Here is a 25686-nt window from a genome sequence, read left to right as displayed (position 1 = left end):
TACAGCCTATGTAAATATTTTTATACATCTAAATTGAAGTGAAACTATCGAAATAAACAATTCATGGTACTTTCTAAATGTCTAAAAATGAAGGGTGTTACTTCTATAAGAATGCTTCATTTTTTTCTTTGACTTAAAACGTTTATCTATTAAACCTAATTAGCTTTCATAGTGATAATTGACTTGTTGAACTTTTAATATGAAACAAGGTTTAAATCTGGTGGTAAGAGGAGTACAGTGCACCAGTTGGAAGGATTAACAGACAATACACTGTGTGATTACACAAGTTGTGAAAAGGGGCAGTGACCTTTAAGATGCTCCAAAATGGGATAAAAAGTATACCCTGCAACAACAAACAAAAATGAGTTATTTGAATGGATCAACTCCTAAAGGGGGATTTTAAAAGATATATTGTAATCAAAATGTACGGTTGAGCAGCATTTTAGAAACTGACAACAAGCTCTAACTTACAAGATTTTGCATAATGGTTACCTTGGCAACATTTCCTCTTCAGCATGGTAAACATATCCATCTTCAGTAGCCTGCAACTTATAATCAGAATTCTTTTGTTAAGGGTAAATCTCCCGATCTAATATCGTACTGTTTAGGTTCTATGGTCATTCAGAGTCATTTTCTTCATTCACTAATAGCATCTGTTATTGATCCTACTAACACCTGTACTGGTCACTCTGAGCAAATGCATGTTCTGTACCCCACACGCTACAGATGGAAAAGAATGCTTTTACCAAAGACCAATCAGCTAAAAAGGTCTTTACAAACTCACAAATATTCTTTCCAATTACCCTCATATATCAAAGAGAAATTGTGAAAAGAAAAAAAAATTACAACTGAATTAACAATTAAAAATATGGCTGCTCTCGAAAGCAATACCTCTAGGATTTTAAAAACTCTGTTATGGTGGTATTTTTTTTAAAAGAGATTATACAGGACTATTAGGTTTTAAATGACTATTCTCTATCGCACTTGTGACATTTATTCTAAATATTGTGATACAGTCGGCCGATAACGACCATAAACTTCACGGACCAATCGTTTGACACAGTTTGATGGCTGATCTACGACCCACAATTAGAATCAATAAGAGCTATCTTATATCCTCTTCTCGTTGTACCGTCTCTCTTCACTCTCCCTATTTTCCAACCAGTGATTGCTACCTCTTCTATCAAGACTCCTCTGGACCGGGCGCACACACAAAGAATATGACAATCGTCGACTCTGACCTTACTGCTAAAGGCACCGTTAATATTTTCCCCCCTTCTCTCTCATGAGAACTTGCAGATGGGATTCTTCAACAACCGCCTCTGCTTGTAGTCGTACACCTGGCGACAGAGGAAGACGTTCTCCGATGCGGTGTCGCTGAAAGTCCGTCTGTCGTGGCGTCTGCTCTCGGGGGGTAACTCTGGAACGACTGGAAATCCCGGACTGATTCCTTCGATCTCCCTCTTCAGATCAGATTGGTATCTATGGCAACAGGGACAAACAATGAAAGTTTATTGTCAGCGTGTTGTTGTACCTAAAAAGACTTTGATATACATGAAGTTTGGTAGTTATTTTCTTGCGATGTCCATGACTGCAGTTCATAATAGGAGCTGTGCATGGGTAGGAGGACTATTACTGTTGTCCCTTGTACTCATAGTGGGAGTTGTGACCCATTCTCGGGTTGCCGGACAATTTGGGTTGTGGAATAGGGACGGTGGAAGGGGAGGGGGGCTGTAGCCAATAAAATTTGGAAGAAAAAGGTTACTGCCCATCCATGAAAACTTATATTAAATTACTATTGGCCCATCGATGGCAACTTATATTAAATGACTATTGGCTCATACCTGCAGTATTCAGACATGGGCAGAACGTAGCACTTGTCCTCAATACATGCCACGTTATTGATGTCCCAATGGCGACATGCAAACAACTCCTGCTGTAAAGAGGAAGAATAGAGACCAAATCAGATACTGTATCTTATGGAAATGCGACAAAATGAGAGAACTTAACAATAGTTAACTTTGACTTAGAAAGGTATTTTATAACTTGAATGAAAGCCTAAATGAATGTAGAATCCTTCATCCATAACATCAACGCCAAGTTTATAATATCTTATATTCATAAAAACAGATTGCTGAGGTTTTCTTTATCTACGCAGCTGATTGCACCATGTCCAGCTTCTTCTCACAAGGTTCACTCAAACTGTTTCAATAAATGTCCTGTAAATAGCCTTGGAAAGTTTTCTTCTTGTCCATAAATTGTTTCTCTCTGTCTACCAAGTCACAATTAGCCAACATAGTTAGCCTCACAGTTAATGATATTCAGCCCCGATGCCTACATGCAAAAATGTTCTCGGCTACTAATGTCTCTCATCAATGTTTGTTAAGTTCTGTACGTAGCCAGGTCTAGGCTTACTGATGTTTGCATTTGTTTCAAAAGCAAAAAGATAATTTTTTTTAAGTTTTCAAAATATCTGTTCAGCCCCATTACTACCACAAAGAACATAATAGAAATCTTCTGTTGAGAGGTATTTGATTGCAAGAAATATCATAGAAATGCAAGCCCACCACTTTGAGCAATGAGAGGACACAAATTTCAATCTGTAGTATGATATATAGGCAAAGGCTTTGTGTTATGAACTACACTGCATGCCAACTTGTCTTATCCAGTTGTCATATCAAGTTGTCCATTACCCTAAATCTTGTAATGCTCATTACCAGCTAACACACCTTAAGGGACAAAAAAAAAATGCATTTGCACAGCGGTTACTTGAGAGAATTTTATGTCAAAAGGGGTGAAAGGGGGGAATAAGTCCTTGTTCTTATTGTGATGACATGCAAACCCCTGAGCATGTTGATTTACTGAAATCCCAACACAGTACAATCATGTCAGAAGCAATTCAGATTGTTAACCTTAATACATAAGAGACACTTTGGGTTTTTGCAACAACTCAGATTTTCTGTTATCCATTAAAATTCCAGGCTGTAAAACAAAAGACTGGAAACTCCTACAAACTGATGATCAGGATTGATGATTACATTTCCGTTTAAATAAGTTTCTACATGAACTACATGTTTGGATAGGTTCAACATTTCATGTACCTCCGAGGAGGTTTAACATTTTTTACAGAGCTCTAACTCTACAATCCATTTTGTCATCTTCTGCCAAATTATGATCCATTTCAGATTGATATAAAACCCAAAGGGCATCTTTGTCAAAGAGCGAGATGGGGATCTAGTTCACGGTTGTTTGTTGTTTGGAGATTCGACGACTATCGGTACAGAAATGAATATAACTGGAGGAGGAAAGAACCTGTCCGGTACCTCCTTTAATACTTCTACTTGTCATCTTAATCTTGGCCCCTAGCCATTGATCTACCAATCACAGATTGTACAACTAGGGATTATTTCACGTCAATGACGCAAGCCCTCCGTGTAATGTTCTCGTCGTCGCATGTTTGTAGGTTTGTCTTTTTTTGGGGGGGGATGTTAACCTCATGAAGATGACAGGTTTGTTATAAATTCACTGGGCTATGAAAGAGGAAAAAAACCTGTCTTGAGAGACTAGACAGAGAGCGTGCATCAGGGAGGCCTAGTCTACTGGTTAATGAGAGTGACGAAAAGCCACAGGTTACTTTAGACCGAGGAAATAACGGTTTAAATTTTGAGATATTCCATACATTTTTCAAGGCACCTCTCTGGGGAAGGAAATTCCCGAAAGATAAATTGGAATGAAAGCTGCGAATGGTACAAAATATCTTGAAATTTTTATTATTATTATTTAAAGTTAAATCTTGGAATGAACAAAACAAATTAGCAGAGTAAAACCGAAAGCATCACTGTCATCCAAACATATACGTACACAATCCATTGAAATTTTTGTCTCACACATCCTTATGTGATTCTGCTTTGATATGTGAAGCAACTGGAATATCCACTGAAATGGTTTTTCAGAGTAAAGTAAAACGACTGGATAAATTTAAGCAACTTAACATGGTTTAATGACAAATTACATCACGAAAGTCCAAACCCTTGGAAGATACAATCTTTTTTATGTTAAAACAAACTACTTTTGATCTCAAGGAACATTATTATGACTACAATCCCATTGTGTGTAACACCATCCATATATACACCGTCCTGATGTGGTTCTGGTGATGATACAAAGCTACATAGAAGTTTTTGAAATGAGGGGGGGAGGGGGAATTGAGTACCTACCTCTATGTGTTCTGGTTGTCTCCCTGATTCTGTATGCTCAGGTCTGTAGAACCAAAGCAAGGCAACCATGATCTCACCTAAAGGCAAGGTGAAAGAAAAAATGATGTGAAGCTCATTGCAAGAGGCTTTCAGATACTATATACACCACAAAAAGGTACAGAACTGATTCCTCTACATGCAAGATAAAGAAATAATGCTTTAACAAGTAAACCAAGACTACCTATATACTCACTAATAATCTGAGAGAGAAACAAAAAATGAGTTGAAAAGTACCTTCCGTTAGATTTATAACACCACCCTCTCCCCATACCCAACAGGAGGTAACTATATACTCTTCAGGTTGTATTAAGCAGATGTGGAAACTTAACAGAACTGTTTTTTTTTATCTCCAGTCGTAGTCCATTTACAAAATACAAGAAACAGAAAGAATTCACAAAAGAAATAAAACATTCCACTTCAGGCTAAAGCTTTTAGGTTGATCAACATCTAATCAAAATCAGTTCATCTCCGAAACAGTACTGGGAAATATTCCCTACATCACATCTTTTAAATCCTTCTAACGTAATGGTTATTTTAACTAATTGGATACTTACTGTAATGTAACACAAACATTTAATAGGGAATAACGTAGCATTTAAAAATTTGTGTAACAGTTTTTGAAGGCTCTGAAGTTGGTCTCTTATCAAGTAATATGGTTCCTGTGTATAATTTAACTGCTACAGTATGCATCTTTGCACTTGCATAGCAATTTGCCCATTTTTACATAGCATTTTGAGATGGGATACCAAACAAATCATTCCCTGATATATATATAGATCTATGTACATTGTCTGATGATCGCTCACTGTGTTAAACTACTAGTGTTCCACTACAGTAGTCTCAACATATATATATATATATATATATCTATATATATAATATATGTATATGATTATATATGTCTGAATATGTCTGAATATTCAAGTAACTATAGAGTAGAGAAACCGTCTCTACCCCACTTCAAGAACAATTGAATATTTTCAACATTTTCAAAAAGTTTTAAGAAAGATAAGATCTGTGACTGAATGAAAGACCAACATCTTTCTAGGTATCCTGTTTAAAATTTGTGCACCAAATTCCTACATGCCATTTCTACAAAATTAGAACTTTTGTATCAAATGTGAACTTGAAGCAAGCTGGGCTAAATGTCATACTGTAGATGGCTTTTGTTGTTTTTTTCTTTAATCTTTGCATCCAACTTTCTTCATTCAAATAGGAATGCATCAACATGAAATATGCCAAATTCATTGATACATATATTGTTTAATTCACATCCACTTCAGACCAAAAAAGATGGGAATCCTCCCAAATTCAAGATCAAAACAATAGAGTGAAACATGAAAAAAAAATTAAAAAAAGAAAAATTCTTGCAGACAGTGTGAAACTGGTCTGTTGGCTTTTTCATTCACATTTTGCACAGATTTTGGTAACTTTATCTATCAATATTATATCTCAGAAATGGTATTTAAGAATTGAAGAGAATGCTTTGAATATGTTCCTCTACAGACCGGCTTAAATCATAAATTTACCCCGGGACTATCCTGCTAGACGAATATTTGTCAGGAACATTATTTATTTATGTAGTATAATATGTTACGGAATACAGGAGATGAAGTGTGTCACATCTTTTCTACAGTCCACACAAACTGTTACAAAATTAACAACTCCCTTTTTTACTGGGAAATACATTTCCTTTAGGTGTCGACACCAAAACTGTCGCACTCCTCTCTTTCCGCTGATAAATCATCCGCCGATCACTGGTACAGACGAGTCCATCAGTTTTGACAGGAGGAGAGGACTGACTTGAGTGTTTGCTACGTTTTCCTTGCAGCATCAATGTTTGTGAATATCATACTAGACGCAACCGCTTGATTAATAACGCAGGAGAAACGACCCGGTACATATCTTCAACTTAGTGCGACAGAAAGAACAGTTGATTATACTAGCTTAGGGAAACATGGGTTTTATAATCAAAGCAACTGTTCTGAAAATGAATGTACTGAGAAGTTACAACTGAAAAATGTATTCCATATATCTGAATCTGGTTAGATCCCTTCAAACGATTGAGAGATGATGTCGAGGGGTGTCACTGAATTATTGGGAATATATTACTAAGATCTGCTGGGATTGTGAAGTAATGAAAATGTGAAAATGACAAAGAAACCAAGAAGCCTTTCTTAATTACAGCCGTACGTGCAGGTACTGCTGGATTATGACGACCTACGTTAAATTCCCAAACTTAGCAGGTCTGGATATTGACGAGTGACAAGATTACCTGTCTCCTCGCAACCTCAGCACACTCACTTAACCGCGTCTAATGCTAGTGGACTGGTAACCTCTTAACACTGCGCGCCCAATACGACCAGACCCGAAGTAAATAGTTAATCGTTTGTAAGCTGTTTAGTTTGATCATATTGTGTGACCACTAATCCAACTGGTCACTGACAGTGTTTTAAAGATGTCGATGTGATGAAACAACTACCTGTACAGCAGATACGCTGTCTGCCACATTAACTATATGTCTGCATCGTACACGATTAACTATTTCTCAGACCTTTTAACCTCCCAAACAGCTAGGTTTTGTGTCACATGTGTGAGGTCACATATTTATTTTATACTAAATGAATGATGCCATGCAGCGTTACCTCCGAGGAAAAACATGCAAGCAGTTTTATGTTGTAAACCTGAATGTAAATTGTTTGGGTATTCGAACAATATTACCTGTGCTACTTGTAACGCTGCTGTATGATCTACAGTGTTGACACTTCTGTTTATTCTGTTTATATTTACGAACTGTTCTTAAGTGTAGTTACACACATAATACTACATACAGCCTAATAATATGCTTTTTCCTGCAATTATATTTTACGAACTGTTCTAAAGTGTAACTCTGGGAGTACAGTATGTTATCAAGTAGTCTGAGCACACACATACCAAACTCATCCTCAGCATGCTAAGAATAATTAGCCTCATTATAATATGCTTTGGGTTAATCACTATGGCCACTAATATACTCAGAGAGCCCTATTTTAATGAGGTAGGAACAATACCCTACTGCATGTTGATAAAGAGTGCAATGGCAGTTTGGGGATATGTAACTTAGGTCAAAACTTCCCAAAATTTTAAGGACTCAACAGAAGGGAAAGAGTTGGCATCATATACAATGGTATTCTATGGAACACATTTCACAGGGCACCATGGAACAAATTCCTTGTGGGGTGGGTGCATGTGAAGGGTACACGTCAACAGGCGCGTAGCCAGGGGGGGGGGGCGAAGGGGGCAGCCGCCCCCCCTTGAGCATATTTTTTACAAAATTTTTAAAGGTTTTTATGATATCGCTAGCATTTTCAAAAGAGAAAATGCTAAGATGCAACTTACAAGGCATGGGAAGTGCCATTTACGGCGATCTGGGAGGCATTTACAGCCAAAATTTTCTTGTGCCCTTCGCGCCAACCATGGTGGCGCTACGCTAGATAGTTTGCAATGCCGAATCTACAGTTTCGCCCCTCCCTTGGCAAATTCCTGGCTACGCGCCTGCACGTCAACACCTTTTAACAATTTCACCTGTTATTTACTCACATCTTGTCACCATACATTTCCCAAAACTGCTGTGGGCCACGCAATAGCAGCCAAATTTATCAAAAAACCATTCTGTTATATTTTGTTGATTATTTCCAGTAGAGAAAAGATCAAAATGGATCTCTCGATGGGCCTTTGAACCGACATAGAACAAATTATCACCTGTATCGGGATCCTCAAAGATAGCAGAGATCTTAGCCACGAATGGAATGTCCTTCTTCCGGGTACCGGATCGAAGCAGCACGCAGTCTCTGACTTTGATGACGTCCTCTTTCCTCTTGATGGATTCGTAGCAGTAACGGAGCTCTCGCTCTGCCTCGTTCTGAGAAATCAGAAATAAAAAATCAGAGAAACTAGATATAACAACACATGTAGATCAAAAATCAGAGAGGTCAACAATATATCATTTACATTCATCATTTCTTTAGTTTCAAGCTGCTTAAAGGTACACTTTATCCCACATTTTTTTATAAATATTCATACTTATTATGTTAAGCGACGATGGTTGAAATAAAGCTTTTTCAAATAAAAAAATCAATCATTAATGGATCACAATCAAAGAAGCCAAAATCAAGCTTCTTAAATGCCCAGAAAACCAAAATCAAAGAAATCAGAAATTACAGAGACAGAGTTCAACAGTTTAAGAGATTTAAACATAAAAGGTAATTCAAATCAAACTGCTTAAATGTCCAGAAGACCAAACTCAAAGAAATCAGTATCAAAGAGATCAGAAATCATGAAGGTCAACAGTTAAGGGATTACAATCAAAGAAATCAAAATAAAATCACTTAATTGCCCAGAAGACTAAAATAAAAAAATCATTATCTTGTATCAAAGAGATAAAAAATAACAGAGGTCAACAGTAAAGGGGATTAAAATCAAAGCAAACCAAAATCAAACCACTCTAATGCACAGAAGACAAAAATCAAAATGCTTGATATGCCAAAAACAAGTAAAGTTCGAATGCTTATAATATGATGAAAAGATCGGCATCAAAATGTTAATGCCTAAGAAGAACAGAGCAACTGACTTGAATATCAGATACGCAATGCGCAGTGAAAGTGCTTTATTTAAATACATGCCAGCTCAGGTAACATTTCACAACGACACTTCAAGCGTCTACGTCAAAGGTGCCAAGAGTCATTCAAATCAATCAGTTTATAGGCAAAGAAAAAGACATACATACACTTGACCGTTTCCCCCCAATTTTACAGTACAAAATTATGTTGGATTTATTTGTCCACCTGCATTTTTTATTAAGCAATTTGACATCATGAATTAAACTCAGTACAACCACACAAGTTGTTACTAATTTTGTTAAAATGTAATCCCTCAAGAGTTTATCTTCAAAGGACTGAATCCTCTCATCTTCTCTATCATCTTTGTTGTGTTGAATATTTTGCTCTATTCATTGCTCTGTCCATCTGTGTCTTCTAAAGTGTTCTTTCTTACGATAGTTCGTTTTCATTTCAGTTAAAAGCCTTCGAAGAAGATCCTGCTAGCTTTAAAACGTCGGGCCCCTCTTAACTGTTACATATTTACCTACACTGGCCTGATGCAGTTGATAAGCAGTTTAGCTAACAGGTTTTTCTTCTCTCTTTGTAATTTTGTAATATATTTTCCTAAAAAATGCTAACAAATCTCTGCTCGGGTCAAACTGGAATGACTTAAATACGATAACTTTGCAAAGTGTGCAGTGATCTTGTATGTTCCATGGGTAAACAATGCAAGACACAGGTATTTTTTATTGCCTTTAATATAAGAGAATTTCTCCAACTTCTCCTGATCGGTCACACCATAATCTTAAATCGGACAACAACTTGAGAACATTCTGACCAAGCTTTCTATCTATGTATTCAAAACATCGGCAAATAATTAATCCAGTCTCCCATCACAAAATATTAGATGCAAATGGTGAAGTTTATTAAAAGGTTTACTGTAACCCAAATAGAGTTCTTTTATCAAAATTGTTTTTTTTTTTATACCTGACTACACTTCTTGTCCAACCTTCCGCAGTGCATTGTACAGGTGTACAATTTCACAGTGTTTTGTGCCACTTTGATGTATCATAAGTATTGATACGGTAAATATTTGCTTTTGTAGGAACTTTCCATACCCTAATGGTGCCATGCTTACACAACAACTGAAACTATTATAATACATAAAATCTATGTTCCATCATATTCACCAAGGAATGACTCTGAAAATCGACTTGTGAAGGTGTTGCTTGCCATGTTCTTACTATTACCCACAAGGCACATCTGTTAAGATATTCAAATTACAATCCGTTGTTGCTTGGGTATGTTTTCACAGTGCAGGGAATTGACTACAACCTGTTGCTATAGGATACCAAAGACCTTTTTAATTGTAACACATTTTGTTTGAACCTTAACTCAGAATCTAGCCCTATATGTATCTTCCAAAGAAGCAGAGAGTTCTTAAAACAACCAGCCCGAAAGAAGCAGATATTTCTGGTTTGTGCAAGCCTTGAAATTTATGGCTATTTACTAGCTATAAATACCAATGGATTTTCACTGTTTGTCGGGAGACATTAAGAACAAAAACCTATGCTGAGTCAGTAAAGAATCATGAGTCAAGTATCCTGTACATATTTCCTGTACCTTCAGTTAGAGTAACATAATATGACTTAATTTTTTTGGCTCATTGTCAGCAAATATTACTAGGCTGCTCTCATAAACATGTCCTGTTATTGATGTGAAAAGAGGAAAATACCGGTGAGAGCTAGCCAGTAGACTTTTCTTTAAATATTTGCATATTTTTTGGTAAGTGATTTAAAATTGTAAAATTTCTAGCCCCTTTGTGAACATCAAAGTTCAACAAATCACAGGGAATAACAATGTTAAAGTTTATATGCCTGTGACAGAAGGATGCAAGGCAAAACCTTTCAAATAAGTTCCCATATACCCTGGCTTTACATGGATAATCATTTTGGCATTTATATCTATAAATGGTCTGAGAGCGTCAAATATTTGAACTTTCAGTTTTAACGCACAGCAGATTGGATCGGTATAGTGAGGTTTGAAATGTTTATCAATAATATGGAAATGCTCTCAGTCTTTTCAGCTTCAGCGTGATAAAATCAAAATTTGGTCAATGTTCACAGGTCTTATCAGGACATTTATGTGAAGTGAGATATTTCGAGCATTCTGAACGTCATTTGAGATCTTTGGGTGGCGGTTCTTGGAATATGTTAACACGCCTCTTCCCTTTCAATTGGTAATCTATATTCCTCAAGTTGAGTGGATGCTGCATCATGAAACAGGGGAAGTTTGAGAAAGAAATTGATTTCCTTCTGAAACTGTTCTTACAGTCCATTTTGGGGGGTTTTCATATGTTGAACTGTACAAAGTTTGAATCAACCATAATGTGGAATTGCTTCCTCTTTCCAATGAAATAATTTATCTTTTCAATAAATTTTTTATTATGAAACATATACTTTTAATTTAGCAAGTTCAAAATGTCCTACCCCAAGTCAAATAGACGTAATAGAATAGAGAGCCACAAACGAATCAATGTTGTAAAAAGTACTTCAGGTAGACCCATTTCTGTAATTGTATGGATTACCACATATCTAATATCATATTCACAACTTATGGCATAAAGATTCAACCCTATTACCGCACATTACATTGATTTTTACCCACAAATTTAGCCACTCTTGTATCTTTATCCTTACCGTAGCAATTAAAATCAATTTAATGCCGAAGAGTTCCGCACAAGCAATTACTCACATATACAGACATGATCCCGATGAAAACTATTATCTTATTATGAATTGCAACATGGATGTCAATAATTAACACCAAAGGCAGTTTTATAACAAATTAAAAATGACTGAATGCTATAAAACTCTTGTTTGATCGAAATTTTTTTTAAAAATCGGACACTTAAGAATGTTAATATTGTGGCAGCGGGACTGGATTTCGAGTACAAATTTCTACATGTCTTGGCTCCTGTTAATAGCAAACTCATCAATCTTACCAAATACACGATCGGTTTAGCAACGGGATCTCCAACGCCTCGCCATCCGTTGGTAGATTTCTTACGACCTAATTTCTGTTTGGCAGGTTTCAGTCCCTGAGGTTTGACGACTTTCCGAATCGGTTTCTGTCTGGCAATGCTGGAGGATGTCTGAGATGGTGACAAGGGTATGCTATCTGAAAAGACCAGAGGAAGAGAGAGGGTGAGATGGGACAGAGAACAAATAGTGAACTAGAGAAAGTGAGAAGGGACGAAAAACAAATAGTGAACTAGAGGAAGAGAAAGTGAGAAGGGACGTAAAACAAATAGTAAACCAGAGGAAGAGAAAGTGAGAAGGGACGGAAAACAAATAGTGAACTAGAGAAAGTGAGAACGGGTGAAAAACAAATAGTGAACTAGAGGAAGAGAAAGTGAGAAGGGACGTAAAACAAATAGTAAACCAAAGGAAGAGAAAGTGAGAATGGACAGAAAACAAATAGTGAACCAAAGTGCAACCATAACTAGATGGATGTAAATGTTTAGTAACGACATGCTGTGTGTGTGTCAACAAAATATTATACAATTTACAGGAAGGTCTTGTTTCTGTGACTTATAATTAACTTCTACATCGTTAGTGTCGTTAGATTTGCATGTTCTATAATTAGCGACTTTATTAGTACATTAATTTCTATTCCACCTTATTGGATATATATAGTACCACTCAATCTAGACAGATCGACAGTAAACCTTGGTACACAGTTCAGGCAATTCAGGTCAGCTCCAACTGTGAGTTTATCAACCAATCAAAACCAAGAATGACGATTTTGCATGCGCAATAAATTTAACGCACCGATAATACCTCAATTTATATCTAAACTTTAGGACATGATTGTTCTTTATACAGTCCTCAATTGACCTATGATAATATTCATATAGTTTTCCAGATTACCAATCACTCCACCATCCCATCATAATTGTCTCAAAATTTCAATTTAACCCAACTGAGCTAGAGTATAAACTAGCATAACTAGTACTTTGAATGATAAGACAACATGTCTATAGTAGGAAGGTCAAAAGAACTACAAACTTGCAATAATGGCTCAACATGACATAAATAATACTTATTAACATTATTGACAAAGAAAGTTCAAGGTTAAACCTTAATCCTCAATGTTATATTGTGGAGTTAGAGTCGATCCCTCTGAATTACCAATGATGATTTACAGAAACAAACATGTCTTGCCTCACCAATTGCAAGAAACTTGTTCGCATATACATTTATGTTACCTATATGTACTATATCATGTAAATTTATGCAACTGTTTGCAATTAATGGCAAATACTAAGAAATAACATGTCATGTACAATGAGAAAACTCAAAAAGTTATAGTGTTTGGGCAATGTTGTCTATATACTATCTGCATTTTGCATACAATTCTCATGATGATCATGTTATATGGGTATTAAGTATATAATCATAAAACACCAAATATACTGTACTACAATTATACATGAATGTATTAGTGTTCTACATGTATGCGTGACTTTAATAACCTTTATGTGGCAAATTTGGGAATTTTTGAGTGAGATTTTTCTATTTAACACCGGAAAGAAACTACTTCCTTCTTTGTACTGATTAAATCTAGAGCAAACAAGAGTTCACAACTATTAAGTTTGCGAAGAGGAATAAATACATGGAATCGTATCCTTGGTTAATGACAGATTATCACAACAGATCCCAGGCATATAGGAAGTTATCAACCTTCAGTACAGCAATGTGTGTACTACAAGGAGGATGTGGCATTATCTAATCTAAAAATTAACCTACGCATGCTGGTATAAGAGTGTGTTAGTAGTATGAGCATGTGCGTGTCCTGTATCAGCGATTAGTACAACACGACACAGTACAAACAAAATTACAATACCTGTCTGTAGTACTAGACATATAAATGTAAAATGATTTGGAGTGTACATGGATATCATTTTACAATGAAATAATGTGCCTTTTACAATGCAATTTTACTTTACATTGTTATAAAAAAGAAAGTATGGAATTTAAACATAATTAGCAGCATCAAAGGAAAATTCCACGAACACATTTAAATGGCAATCCCACCAATATTTTCAAGTCTACAGTATTTATGTTCTGTTCTGTACATATCTCCAATCATTCCCCCCTCTTCCCCCCCCCCCAGAACTTAGGGGTTTGGGTATTTAAACATGATGATACATGCAGCAAACCTTTCTCTATTTCTACTGTATTCATTTCATCGATTTGAGTGCATTTGTAGAATGGAGACAGGTAAGTGCTTAATCTTGAAGTACTGTACATCATGTACATTATAAAACTTACTGGTTTATATATTTACGAGTGACCCACTTACCTGTCTCCCCACAACCTATGCACCGCATTCTACCGTGTCTAGAATGCCCTGGTAAGCTTTTAACACTGTACACCCTCACTGGCCCAAATGGCCTTCCTTCATTTTGAGACCACTTTCCCACAAAGTGGCCCCTGACGCGACCTCGGGGAGGGTGGCGGGTAAACCCTGCCACCCGCCGAGCTCGCCGAGAAGGAAAAATCTAACGCTAACAAAGACTGCTGACGCCTCCAGGCGGAGGGTGGAGCCCACCCTGAACAGTCGGGGTGGGGGTCCGCCCTCCGTCACCCCGTGCCTCCCCCTACACTAACAGAGGCCTAATTGAACAAGGGGACGAGGCCCATACTACCTTAGATGGTAAAGAGTAACCTGGTAACCGAACTAAGGAAACAACACCCACCGATAGACAAGTAGCCGCAGGCGACCCAGGGGGTGGCGATGTCTATCGACGAAACGCGAGGAGTCATGAGTCAGGTCGAACGACCGCTCCCCCGTCCGGCTGCGTCCCACCTCCCTCGGGGGAGGGTGGCGGGAAATGGAGACAGGTAAGTGGGTCACTCGTAAATATATAAACCAGTAAGTTTTATAATATTTACTTCGTTCCCCACTTACCTGTCTCCCCACAACCTATGCACCGAGTGGCACTGTCCGATGGTGGGAGGCCCGAGGGGTGGGACCCCCGGAGCTCGTAACATCGAGCGACCAAAGCCAAATCGGCCTGTGATATGTCCGATAAGTAGCAGGCGACAAAGCGATTGGAGTCTTCCACGCCGTCGTCTTGCAGATGTCCACTATTGGAAAACCTGCGAACAGGGCTGTAGAAGCAGTGAAACCCCTGCTGTTGTGAGCCGTGGATCTGCCTGGACCTGTAGCCAGAGGGCGGACGGCTTCCACCAAACAGCGGGACAAGGTATCCTCCCAGGCTGCTGAGTGGGGCACTCGAAGGAGGAAGAACAGAGATGTCGAAGTACCCAAGAGATCTTGTGTTCTGTTGAGGTACCACTTCAGTGCCCTAATGGGAAACCATACTGTAGTCTGTCCTCGGGGATCAAAGAGAAGGTCTTGATCTCTGGGATGATGATGTCTCCCGGTAGGAGAGCCCAAACCTGGTTCTAGCGAAGAAGGAGGGGTCGAGAACTATCAGCACCCCACAAACCGTAGGACTGAAGGCACCTTAGTCAAGGCGAGCCGTTGCTGCCTGGCGTGGAGCCGTAGGGGAAGCCCCTGATGGAAGGCGGCAACAGCCGAACGAAAGTTTTTGATCGTCTAAACCCTGCCTCCCTTCTTGGAACAGTGGGTAAGGAGTCGGCGATCAAGGTTAGAAAGGCCATGGTAGGCAGAGTCTGTCTCGTTCGGCATACTCCGAATCTCCGTAGGCAGAAAACGTAAGTACCAAGGTTGTTCTCACTCTGGCGGCCAAAGTCCTTTCTGTCTAAGGAAACACCAGACAATTTCCAGGCACCTAATTGTAGGCCCTTGCTGTCCGGGTGAGCCAGCGCCCCGTCTATGGGACAACCGACTGTGGTTTGTCCGGCAGGATCGCTGGCTCGTCCGCTAGGAGCTGGATAACTTTTGCCCGAACCGGGGTCAGCGGGGCCACTATGATGGCTGACCATGCCAAGAGGGGGAAGATGTAAGCTTCCGGTCCGTTTCGCGACAGGGACCTGGCGTTATGTGGAAGGCCTGCGGGTGGGCCGCCTGAACAAAGATGAGCAGCCCATTGTTGCCCTGTGTCGCAATCAGGTCTATCAGAGGTCTGCTGAACATGTGGAAAAACCTACTTCATGTTCGTTGCAAAAGGGTCCACTCGTCAGGGTGGAGCTGTCCCCTGGGCAGAGCATCGGCCATCACATTCTCCTTTCTGGCTATCTGAGAGACTTGTAGGGCCATGCTAGATTCTGTAGCTGTGGTGAGGGTCTCCCTTGCCAGACGGCAATATCTCTCTGACCTGGTGCCACCATGTCTGTTGACGTAGCTACAGTATGTTACCACCGTCGTGTTGTCTGAGAGGATGGTAGTCAAAAGCCCTGTACCTGGGCGCCGGAGGGCTCCAGAGAGCCCAACCCTGTGTATCTGCTGCTAAAGAAGTCAAGGACAGCGGCCTGCTTGGTGACCTTGTTAGTGCTTGCAGGACAGCCGCACTCGCAGTACTGATTCAATACCACAGTACCGTTGATGACTCCTTCAGTTATCAACCAGTTGCAATCAGAAAACTCTGAAGAAAAGGAATGTCCTGATGATGCTAAGCTGTACCCTGTAGGGAGGTTTAATGGAGGTTCTTTCCATGCTAAAAAATATTAATCATAATATAGGGGAAAGAAAAGGCGTAGACCTATTGAAAGATAATGATGCCTGAGGCGCCTAACAATATTACTCCGGTCAACGAAAACCTGTCAAGCATAGAGACAAGTATCTTCTGGATGGGAAGCTGCACTGACAAAAAAGTGCCTTGCCCAAGGAAACAACTGAATGATCCGGCCAGGACTCAAACCTGCAAGCCTTAGATCACCAGTCCACTGCCTTCACCACTTGACCACAGTACTCTCTAAAAATGAGTACTGAAGGTACAGAATCTCACTCTGCTGAGTGAGTACGGAATCTTAAACAATGCTGCCCTGCTACAAAAAATGAGACTGAGTACTGAATGGATAGTTTGCTTCATCAGAATCTTAAACAAAGCTACAATGCTACTGTTTATGTGACTCCTACAATTATATGTATGTATTTAAGAACGTATTTAGGATCATCCTGCAAGTAGGAACATGAGAAGAAGCCTCACTGGCTTAACCAAGCTGCAAGCTGACTGAAGTCAGTCTCTTACATACAAATTTAACGTCCATGATTATGAAAAGTCAACAACTCTGTAGCTGGACAACATACATTAATCTTGGGGTGGCCTGAATCGGGGACCTTATGAGTGAAAGGCTTTAACCCTGAGCTAACTGAGCTATAGACCTACTCACCAGAAACAAACTCCCAACAGGGGCTGTGAAGATGGTGAGAGGGTGGGTTTGTAGAAAATCCACCTCATAAATCCCTGGCTGCTTAACGGAGCCCGGGGAGTTACTCAGCAAACACAAAAGCGTTACTAAGCATGTAGTGTTTTGTTATGACAACGTTATGAGTGGTGTAAGAGGTATGTCAACGAAAACGTTTTCAGGCTCATATTTCAAAACGATTTACGTTAAGACAATAATATAACATTAATACAACATTAATATCTCATAGAAACGTTATGTCGACGTTTTTACCACACCACATTTAACGTAATAAACACGTAATAAATGTTATGATAACGTACCCGTTACTCCTCAAATCTCTCCATGTCGAGACGTGTCAATTTCGTAGTGTAGTACAGTAGAAGTATCCAACTTCCTATTGAAACCACCTAGCGCATAGCCACGACTAGGCTATCAGGTGCTACGAAATGCAACTGTGCTTAAAATGTCGGGAACATCGAACATTATTCACGAAGCGCATACTGTATGCTCGGAGCGCGTTAGCGCTTGTACCTTTGTTGGGGTTTTATCCTACCCCTTTTCCAACTTACTACTAACGCGTTTGTCTTGGAAATTCACCCAAAAAATAGAGAGAGAGGTTTATTCCATGGGATCGCTCACGTAGTCGACAGCTCGTTGCAGCAAACGTTGAGCTTACACGTGTCAATCCAGGTGACTGCTTGGCCCCCCTCCTCTCATAACAAATACACAGCGCGGGAATATTGTCTTGGCAGTTTGCCAAGACTCTTGGACGGCTTCGTTTTCCTGGCACTTTGCCAAGCTTCGAGAACGTTCTCTTCTTGGCAGGTTGCCAAGGTACTAAGTAACGAGACTACTAGAATCGCTTCAGTTTGCGCCTTTTAACATGCTCTGGAGGGGGTTCCACCAGCGTTTTAAACAACAAAACATAAGCAAGGTTTCAAACCTAGACATATGGCGATGAATTATAGCGAGAGAGAAATATAATTAGCGAGGAGAATATGACCCATGAATGCACAGGAAATCTATGTCATGTCCTGGTTTCTGCTGGTACTTATTAAACACACATTCGGGATGTGTAATGATAAATGGTGTAGCGATTGCAGTGTCTTTCCGCAATTGATTCGAACCTGTCGTCGCAGCTCAAGCTGCTAGTTCCGGGGGGCAACACTCCCCTGATGAAAGAGACTCTTCCCCCTCTTGGAGGCGGGATTAACTTTGAGGCTGGGGATAAGTATATCTCCGTTTGCCGTGGGAACCTCGCTCCAGCCGGCTTTCCTTTCGGATTGGGCGTTTGCCCTTACTACCCCGTTCTGGGGGCCCAGCAGTTGTTGATCTCATCGGTTCCCTGCTCCGGGACCGACTCCTGGGATCCGGAGTGGAACCTCGGTTCCGCACTCCCTGTGAGGTCTCGCTGGACCCGTGGTCTCTCGGAGCCCATCTCTGTGTGCGTACCTAGCCGGGTACCACTCCTCTCGACCCGGACATTCTGTCCATTCCGGTCGGAATTTCAAATGGGCTATTTATTGGCCTTGAGCCTTGCCCTTGCCTTCCCCCTTGGTCATAGAATCCGGACGGTGCCGGGACCTTGGGGGGCAATATCTCTTTCTCCTCTCTCTCTCTCTCTCCTCCGGCCTCTCTCGCCGGACTCGGGCTCCCGGAGCCTATCTCTGTGTGCGTACCACGCCGGGTACCACTCTCCTCGACCCGGACATTCCGTCCGTTCCGGTCGGAACTTCTAAAGGGCTTTTTATTGGCCTTGAGCCTAGCCTTCCTTGGGTCGGAGGGGAACGTCTGTTCCGGGCTCCTTCTGAGGTCTCGCCGGACCCTGGCTCTCCGGAGCCCCTCTCTTTGCGCGCACCACAACGGGTGCCGCTCTCTGCGACCCGGACGGACTGTCCGCTCTGGCCGTCTTTGTCATGGGCTTTTGGTTGGCCTTGAGCCTTGCCCTTGCCCTAGCCCTTGGTGGTACATCCGGACAGCGCCGGCACCTTGGGTGGCAAAATCTGCATCTCTCTCTCTCTCACATGGGCTTTTGGTTGGCCTTGAGCCTTGCCCTTGCCCTAGCCCTTGGTGGTACATCCGGACAGCGCCGGCACCTTGGGTGGCAAATCTCCATCTCTCTCTCTCTCTCTCTCTTCTCCGGCCCTCTCCTGGCCTCTCTCCATCTCAACTCCCACCAACTCTCTCACTTCCTCTTCATCTCCTGTCTCTCCTCCGATTCCCTCCAGGGGAACTGTGGGTTCGGTGATAGATCTAACCTGTCCCGGCCTGCTAGCCAGGTGTCGATGTGCTGCCACTGTCTGGTGTGAAAACAAAACAGACTAGACAGAGGTCTCGGGACAGTTCACACATTTAAGGTGGCTTCGAGACATGTCTGAGAAACCCACGTTAAGGAGAGACTAACGGCAAATAGTCTAACGTATCAAACGGAACGACTATAAGGAGGAAGTAGGGTGGGAGTATGCTAACAGAGAGTAAAGTTACGTGACAAAAACAACGCGCCCCGCTAGAGGCTCGCGGCTTACAAGGTACGCTACAATAGTGAAAAACTTCCCACACTTAGAAGCGAACACGTAACCAGAATACATGAAGGAAAAGGACGAAGCATGTAAACAAGGGAGAGAACCCCTCTATCCGCGTACAGAGCGGGAAGGGAGGAACAAGGCTACGAGATACGCCCCAAGTGAAAACTCCCGACACTTAGGAGGTGCACGAGTAGCGAAACCCATGGAGAACATGAAAATATGTACAAATATATGAAGGTTCAAACAAGAACAACAACAACGTAATCGAACCGCCTAGTATTGGATAGGAGTTCGCGGCTTACAAGATACGTTACAAGGAGAAACACTTCCGACATATGGAAGCAACGTAACTAAACATATATGCATCGAAAACTTGTAAAAGGACGAAACATGTATATAAGGGAGAGAACCCCCTAACCGCGAACCAGCGGAGGGGGGAACAAGGCTACGAGGTACACCCCAAGTCATGAGACTCAGGGCGCGCACGTAGCAACAACTGGAGGAAACATGAAAATATACAACAATATATGAAATCAAGGATACTCCCGTCTTAACATGAAAAACAACGAAACGAGCCGACTATCTCGACTAGTTAGGAGATATCGGAACGTGGCTACAACTACGCTACAAAAGTGAAACCCACACTGAAAGCGTAAAAATTAACGAAGTACATGAAAGCAAAACATCTTATGCTAAGTAAGAAAAGCTGAAACACATGTACATACGGAAAAACATGCCTATCCGCGTAAACAAGGCGGTATAGGCAACGCTACAAATTACGCTACAAGGGGAAAACCCACACAAAGGCGTAAGAAGTAACGAAGGTACATGAAACAAGCAAAACATATTATCTTTTAAAGTAAGAAAAGCTGAAACATGTACATACGAAAATATATGCCTATCCGCGTAAACAAGGCGGTATAGGCAACGAACGAAGTAGTCTCGCAGAGCTACTACCTGTTACCCTAAAAACGTTACGTAAGAAAAAACGAACGCATGGGCGAGAGTGTACACTAAAAACAGCCCCCAAAAACACCCTTCCCTACAAGAAAAGGATACTTATCAGGCTGGAAAAGATCCTTGGAAGTGCAGAAGTCCTGATAGGAAACTTCTAGAGTATAAATCCAAGGTAATCCGGGCGAATTTCGCGAAAATTTTTCTAACTCCGAAAAACACATTGAGACACTTTGTGGGTAGAAAAATGAAGGGAGGCCATTTGGGCCAGTGAGGGTGTACAGTGTTAAAAGCTTACCAGGGCATTCTAGACACGGTAGAATGCGGTGCATAGGTTGTGGGGAGACAGGTAAGTGGGGAACGAAGTAAATTTTCTACTCTAAATCAGGGAAAAAATTCCTACAGGATGTCTCGAAGACTTTCCTAATTAATATACTAATATATATATTTTACAGGTCTATAAACTGCATGATTTTTATTCAACTATCCCTTTAACTATATACAGCACTACAGCTGAATGTATTTAACTTATACAGTCTCTACATACAAAATGTTGCAGCATGACCTATGACGCTATAGCTCCTACTGTACATAAACAAATGGCCAACTTTTGCTTTTCAATTACAGTGTGAAGTAAACTCTACAACCATACAGTATATCCACTTCCAACCGGTGCAAATTAATGATCTCGAAAAACTAAACTTCCAGGTAAAGTTCAATGTCTTGTAATATTATTTAAAGACATTAAAGACACTTTGCTTTGGCCCAACAGGTATAATGGGATCTTCTAGCCTTAAATTTAGCCTTAACTTACAGTTAGTAATACCTGCTGTACTGTACTGAGGCAACTTCCTTTAATGATTCCATTCCAACCAACCTGTAAATTATATTCAAAGCAGTGATTGCATGGTAATACTGTATAGACATGACAAATATTATATGCTTACTCATTATATAGGCAAGTGTTACTCTCAAAGATATTTATTTTCAAACGAAAAAATGCTCTGTGGTGTTCATAGCCTTGGTCCCCCCCCCCTCCCCACTACTGAAAAGTATGTTTCTCCAACTGACATTTTCCTGCTCCTTTCATTTTCCTTCTCCCACCCTTTCCCATCCCCCTCCCCATCAAATAAAACAATCCCCAAGGCCAGATGGAAAGAGATGGGAAGAGAAAGGACAAGAATATTCCACTTGGCATTGTAGGGTCAAAAATAACTATCTGCAACTTTATCTTTATGTTGTTCCTCGCGAAGATGGTAATTGCAACTTAAATGTTGTCTGTAAAACTTTCACTAATTGTTTTAATTATCTACATATATACACAATTGAAGATACATGTACAGGGGTGCCTGAAGTTATCCAGTACCATGTCATATGTATCTAGGCCTATATCAATTACAAATGCGAACACACTTGTGTATTTTATGACATCTGGACGTGACTCTCACTATTTGTCAAGCAAATCAATGGTTCATCCTATTAAGCAATAAATATTCAACCAACTGTGCCTGAAAGTTTACATCCATTTAATAACTAGCACCCAGGTTTGGTTCTTTAACAGAACATAATCTCAATTATAACAAGGATATATATTCGAAGGCAGGCAGAAGTGACATGTTATCAAAAAGGAGGTCTCTTTTTGAAACATCTCCAAAAAATAATTGGACAAACTTGCGTACTCTGAGCAAATGTTTGTCTGTCTCGGATGAAACAGGTTTAAAGGGAGAGTCCTGCCGAGCTCTGTCATCAGTACTTCTGTAGATCTATGGTAATGTGCACTCAACAGATGGGTTAGTTCGAAACATTTGCTCCTTCCGTATGTATTAAAACCTTATTTTAATTTTTTTTTTAAGGTTTTAGGCAGAACTGTAACTAAGGATACCGACTTTATGATACAGACTTTATGATACAAACGGGATACACTGATAAAGCTAATACCCATCTGAAATTATCAGTTATCAAATGTTGACCTCCGTTGACATACCAAAGAACTTGACATCCACCAACAAAACAATAGGTTCTTAATTGTACACAATTGTTAAGAACCCACATTCTATTTTACATGAGGCTTGTCTTCATGGTTTGATTGAAATTTTGACCTCTGTTGACCTGGAATGACCTTTGGCCTTTAGTTTACCATATAAAGTAGCCTCTTCTAATCATTATGGTGCATGCACAGGTGACAGAGCTCTTCAGATCTGTGCAGTGTGCAAGTTAACAATTTTCACTCCTTTAGTGTGTTTACAAGTCAGGTGACAACACACCACATGAGGATGGTAATAGTTTACAGGACAGCCACTGAAAGAAATCAGTCACAGGATGTATATGGCATTGTTGTTCCTTAAATGCCCTGTAAAACTTTACCTAGAGGACAAAGGAAATTTGGATACTATTCTTAGTTGCCCTATTTGTTAAATATGCTCATAGACCTTGCTTTGACAGTATTCAGCAGTTCCCCAAAATTTTTATTAGAAATCAAATTTTTATTTTAAATCGTCAAAATTTTAAAACTTTTTACAGAAAAATTAGAAACAGGATAGCTGACAGCCCTCTTTAATGTGACTTTTACACAAGATGTTCCAAAGACAAAAACACCTCCTCTTCCTGAACCATCCACCAATCTGACCTTTGTTTTAATATTTTTGTGTCTGTGTTTGCTTTGGCATAAAATATTAAGTAATTCGAATCTCTATGTTGACATACATGTACGTCTGAAGATTCCTGTAAATCTAATTTATGTTCAAGATTGTACATTTGATGTGGAAAACTGATGCACCTGTTAATGAAAGTGCACTGACGAGGATGTTTGCATTGGTACATGGGGGTGTGGGCCCTGTGGGGTGTAGAGGGAGGGAGGGAATGCAGAAGAGGTGAAAAGTAATGTACCAATGTAATGCAAGTCCCAAATTTGTCAGGTTCTTCATAGATCAGAACCAAGCCATGTACACAGTACATCTTACATGGTACAGTGGTACAGTATATCAGTTTGAGGCTGGAAACTATTATGACTCATACTGTATACTACTCATCAACAAATTATGAGAGAAGCTCGGAATTAAATCCATGAAATTTGTTACCTCTAGTCCTTTCTCCAAGCTGTATTACCTGCCCAATTGCTCTGTCTTCATTTCCTCTTAGATCTACAGTATATGCACAGATTTCTACTTTAATATCTTAGACACATCTGGACATTTTCAGCGACTGCCTTCATTCACACCTACTGTACTTAATTGTTTTGACGGGGAGATAATATTATACGTTGACATAGAACTCCGACAAAGTTTGTCAATTTTACAACTTCCAGCCAAGATTCTGTCTTGCATTTACTATCGCAATGACGCAAAGAAGCAAATTTTTCCACATAAAAAAGTCTTGGGCAAGAAACATTTTAGAACTAAAAAGGAGGTGTCTTCATTACTTGCTCATCAAAGTTCATGTGCTAAAATCTACACGGTTTCATAAATTTTGAACTATCGTAATTCCTTTGTAACGGGTGACTAATTCTGGTCAAAATTTTTGGCTTGACAGAATAGTAATTTAAAAGTGAAAAAAAAAAGGGTATTACTTGTATGTAATTGTTATTCAAGTTTCCAAGATATTCAGGTTTAAAATATATTTAAATCTCTGATTGCTCCTTTAATGCTCAAATTGATGATGGCATCGGCTCTTCAGTACAGGCCTAAATGTTAATGTGTTTTATTTTTCTTTTATTCTCATAACTCAATAAAAGCATTCTCTTTATTTTGCATTTAACCTTGACTGATTTGTAATGCATTGTAATGTAAACATGTCATTTGAGGGGTTAAAATGTTAGTCTTGGTTTCCTAATTATGAGTCTAGAATCTGCTAATTATGAGGAACTGACCTAATTGTCTGTGTGTGTTGTCTGTGTGTGAAGTAGTTCAGTCAATTTAATTGATGAGCCTCAGATGTTTAAAGGTTCATTTCTCATAAATTTCAGGGTGGTATAGATATATACTGTACCGCCAATAGACTGACAGTGCTCAGTGTCGTTTTAATGATTTCATATCTGACTACAACATGTAGATCAAAATTAATCTGTTGGTAATGTAAATAATGCTTGGTATAGGTTACTACGTAAACAGAGAAAAGATGCAGCATATGATACATACTAATACTAAATACATATATCTATATACTGTACTGTACCAAGGATGTACAGTCAGTGAGTTAACTTAAAAATGTTAGCATTACAGGTACATACATGTACAGTTCTTATAAACTGCATTGTTTTAGGATTTTGCCGATACTTAGCAGATTGCGACAGATGTTGAAGCTGCAAAATGTTTCTGATAAATATTATCTGTACATACATGTATGAATGCACACAAATCTCCAACTTTTCCAATTTATGTCAGAGTATTTTCAAGACTTGACTTTATATTCTCACTATACACTATATGTACAGTACAGGCTACTACATTTTAACATACACTGATACTACCATATATATGCCAAAGATCTGCAAATACTATATATACTGCAGTAAATACTGAATTCTGTATTGTTGAATTAACCTTTACTTTGTTACGATCCTGTCAAAAAGAGCTCATGATTTTAGGATGCCTCGATCACACAAGATCTCGTCAAATCCCGAACCCAAATCAGCTCTTGACATTTCTCACCCGGACAACATGTAACATGAGAGAATATTCATAACACTGTATCTCTAAGATGCTGCTTGGTGACAACATGAATGACAGACAAATATTATATAAAGCCTAGAGAAGGTCACTTGTTAAATCTCATCTGTAGTAGGAAGAATCATAACCTTACCTTCTTAAAGGAACAAGACCACTGACTGAGTTGATTGGGATCTATTTTCCAAACTATTCGATACTAAATGATCACATAAATTTGTACTAAATAGTTGGTGAGCCTGACCAGCAAGTTGTTATGGAACATAACAGCTCCCTGGACTGACTACAGTACAATCAACTTTTTATAACATCAACAATCCTAAAAAAAATTTTTTTTTAAGTGTTTACAATTTCTAATTCCATGGGAA

At 39.6% G+C, this 25686-nt stretch overlaps 1 protein-coding gene across 5 annotated transcripts in view; it reads right to left on the bottom strand.

Moving 5' to 3' along the window:
- Window positions 1-1272: 1272 nt before the first annotated feature.
- The window catches only part of LOC139970940 (uncharacterized), a 69442-nt gene continuing 45028 nt past the window's right edge, over window positions 1273-25686 (bottom strand). For 4 of the 5 annotated variants that reach the window (XM_071977020.1, XM_071977021.1, XM_071977023.1 and 1 more), the window contains 5 exons: window positions 11838-12013; window positions 7998-8157; window positions 4218-4294; window positions 1845-1936; window positions 1273-1482 (listed from right to left, as the gene is read on the bottom strand). In XM_071977020.1, coding sequence (XP_071833121.1) covers window positions 1284-1482; window positions 1845-1936; window positions 4218-4294; window positions 7998-8157; window positions 11838-12013 — 704 coding nt within the window. In that variant the 3' untranslated portion in view covers window positions 1273-1283. The remainder of the gene's footprint in view (window positions 1483-1844; window positions 1937-4217; window positions 4295-7997; window positions 8158-11837; window positions 12014-25686) is intronic. The other variant, XM_071977024.1, reaches the window with a different exon arrangement.

This window comes from Apostichopus japonicus, chromosome 8 (genome assembly GCF_037975245.1).
Source record: "Apostichopus japonicus isolate 1M-3 chromosome 8, ASM3797524v1, whole genome shotgun sequence".
Classification (NCBI taxonomy): Eukaryota; Metazoa; Echinodermata; class Holothuroidea; order Aspidochirotida; family Stichopodidae; genus Apostichopus; species Apostichopus japonicus.
This window is presented reverse-complemented; position numbering and strand designations above follow the sequence as displayed.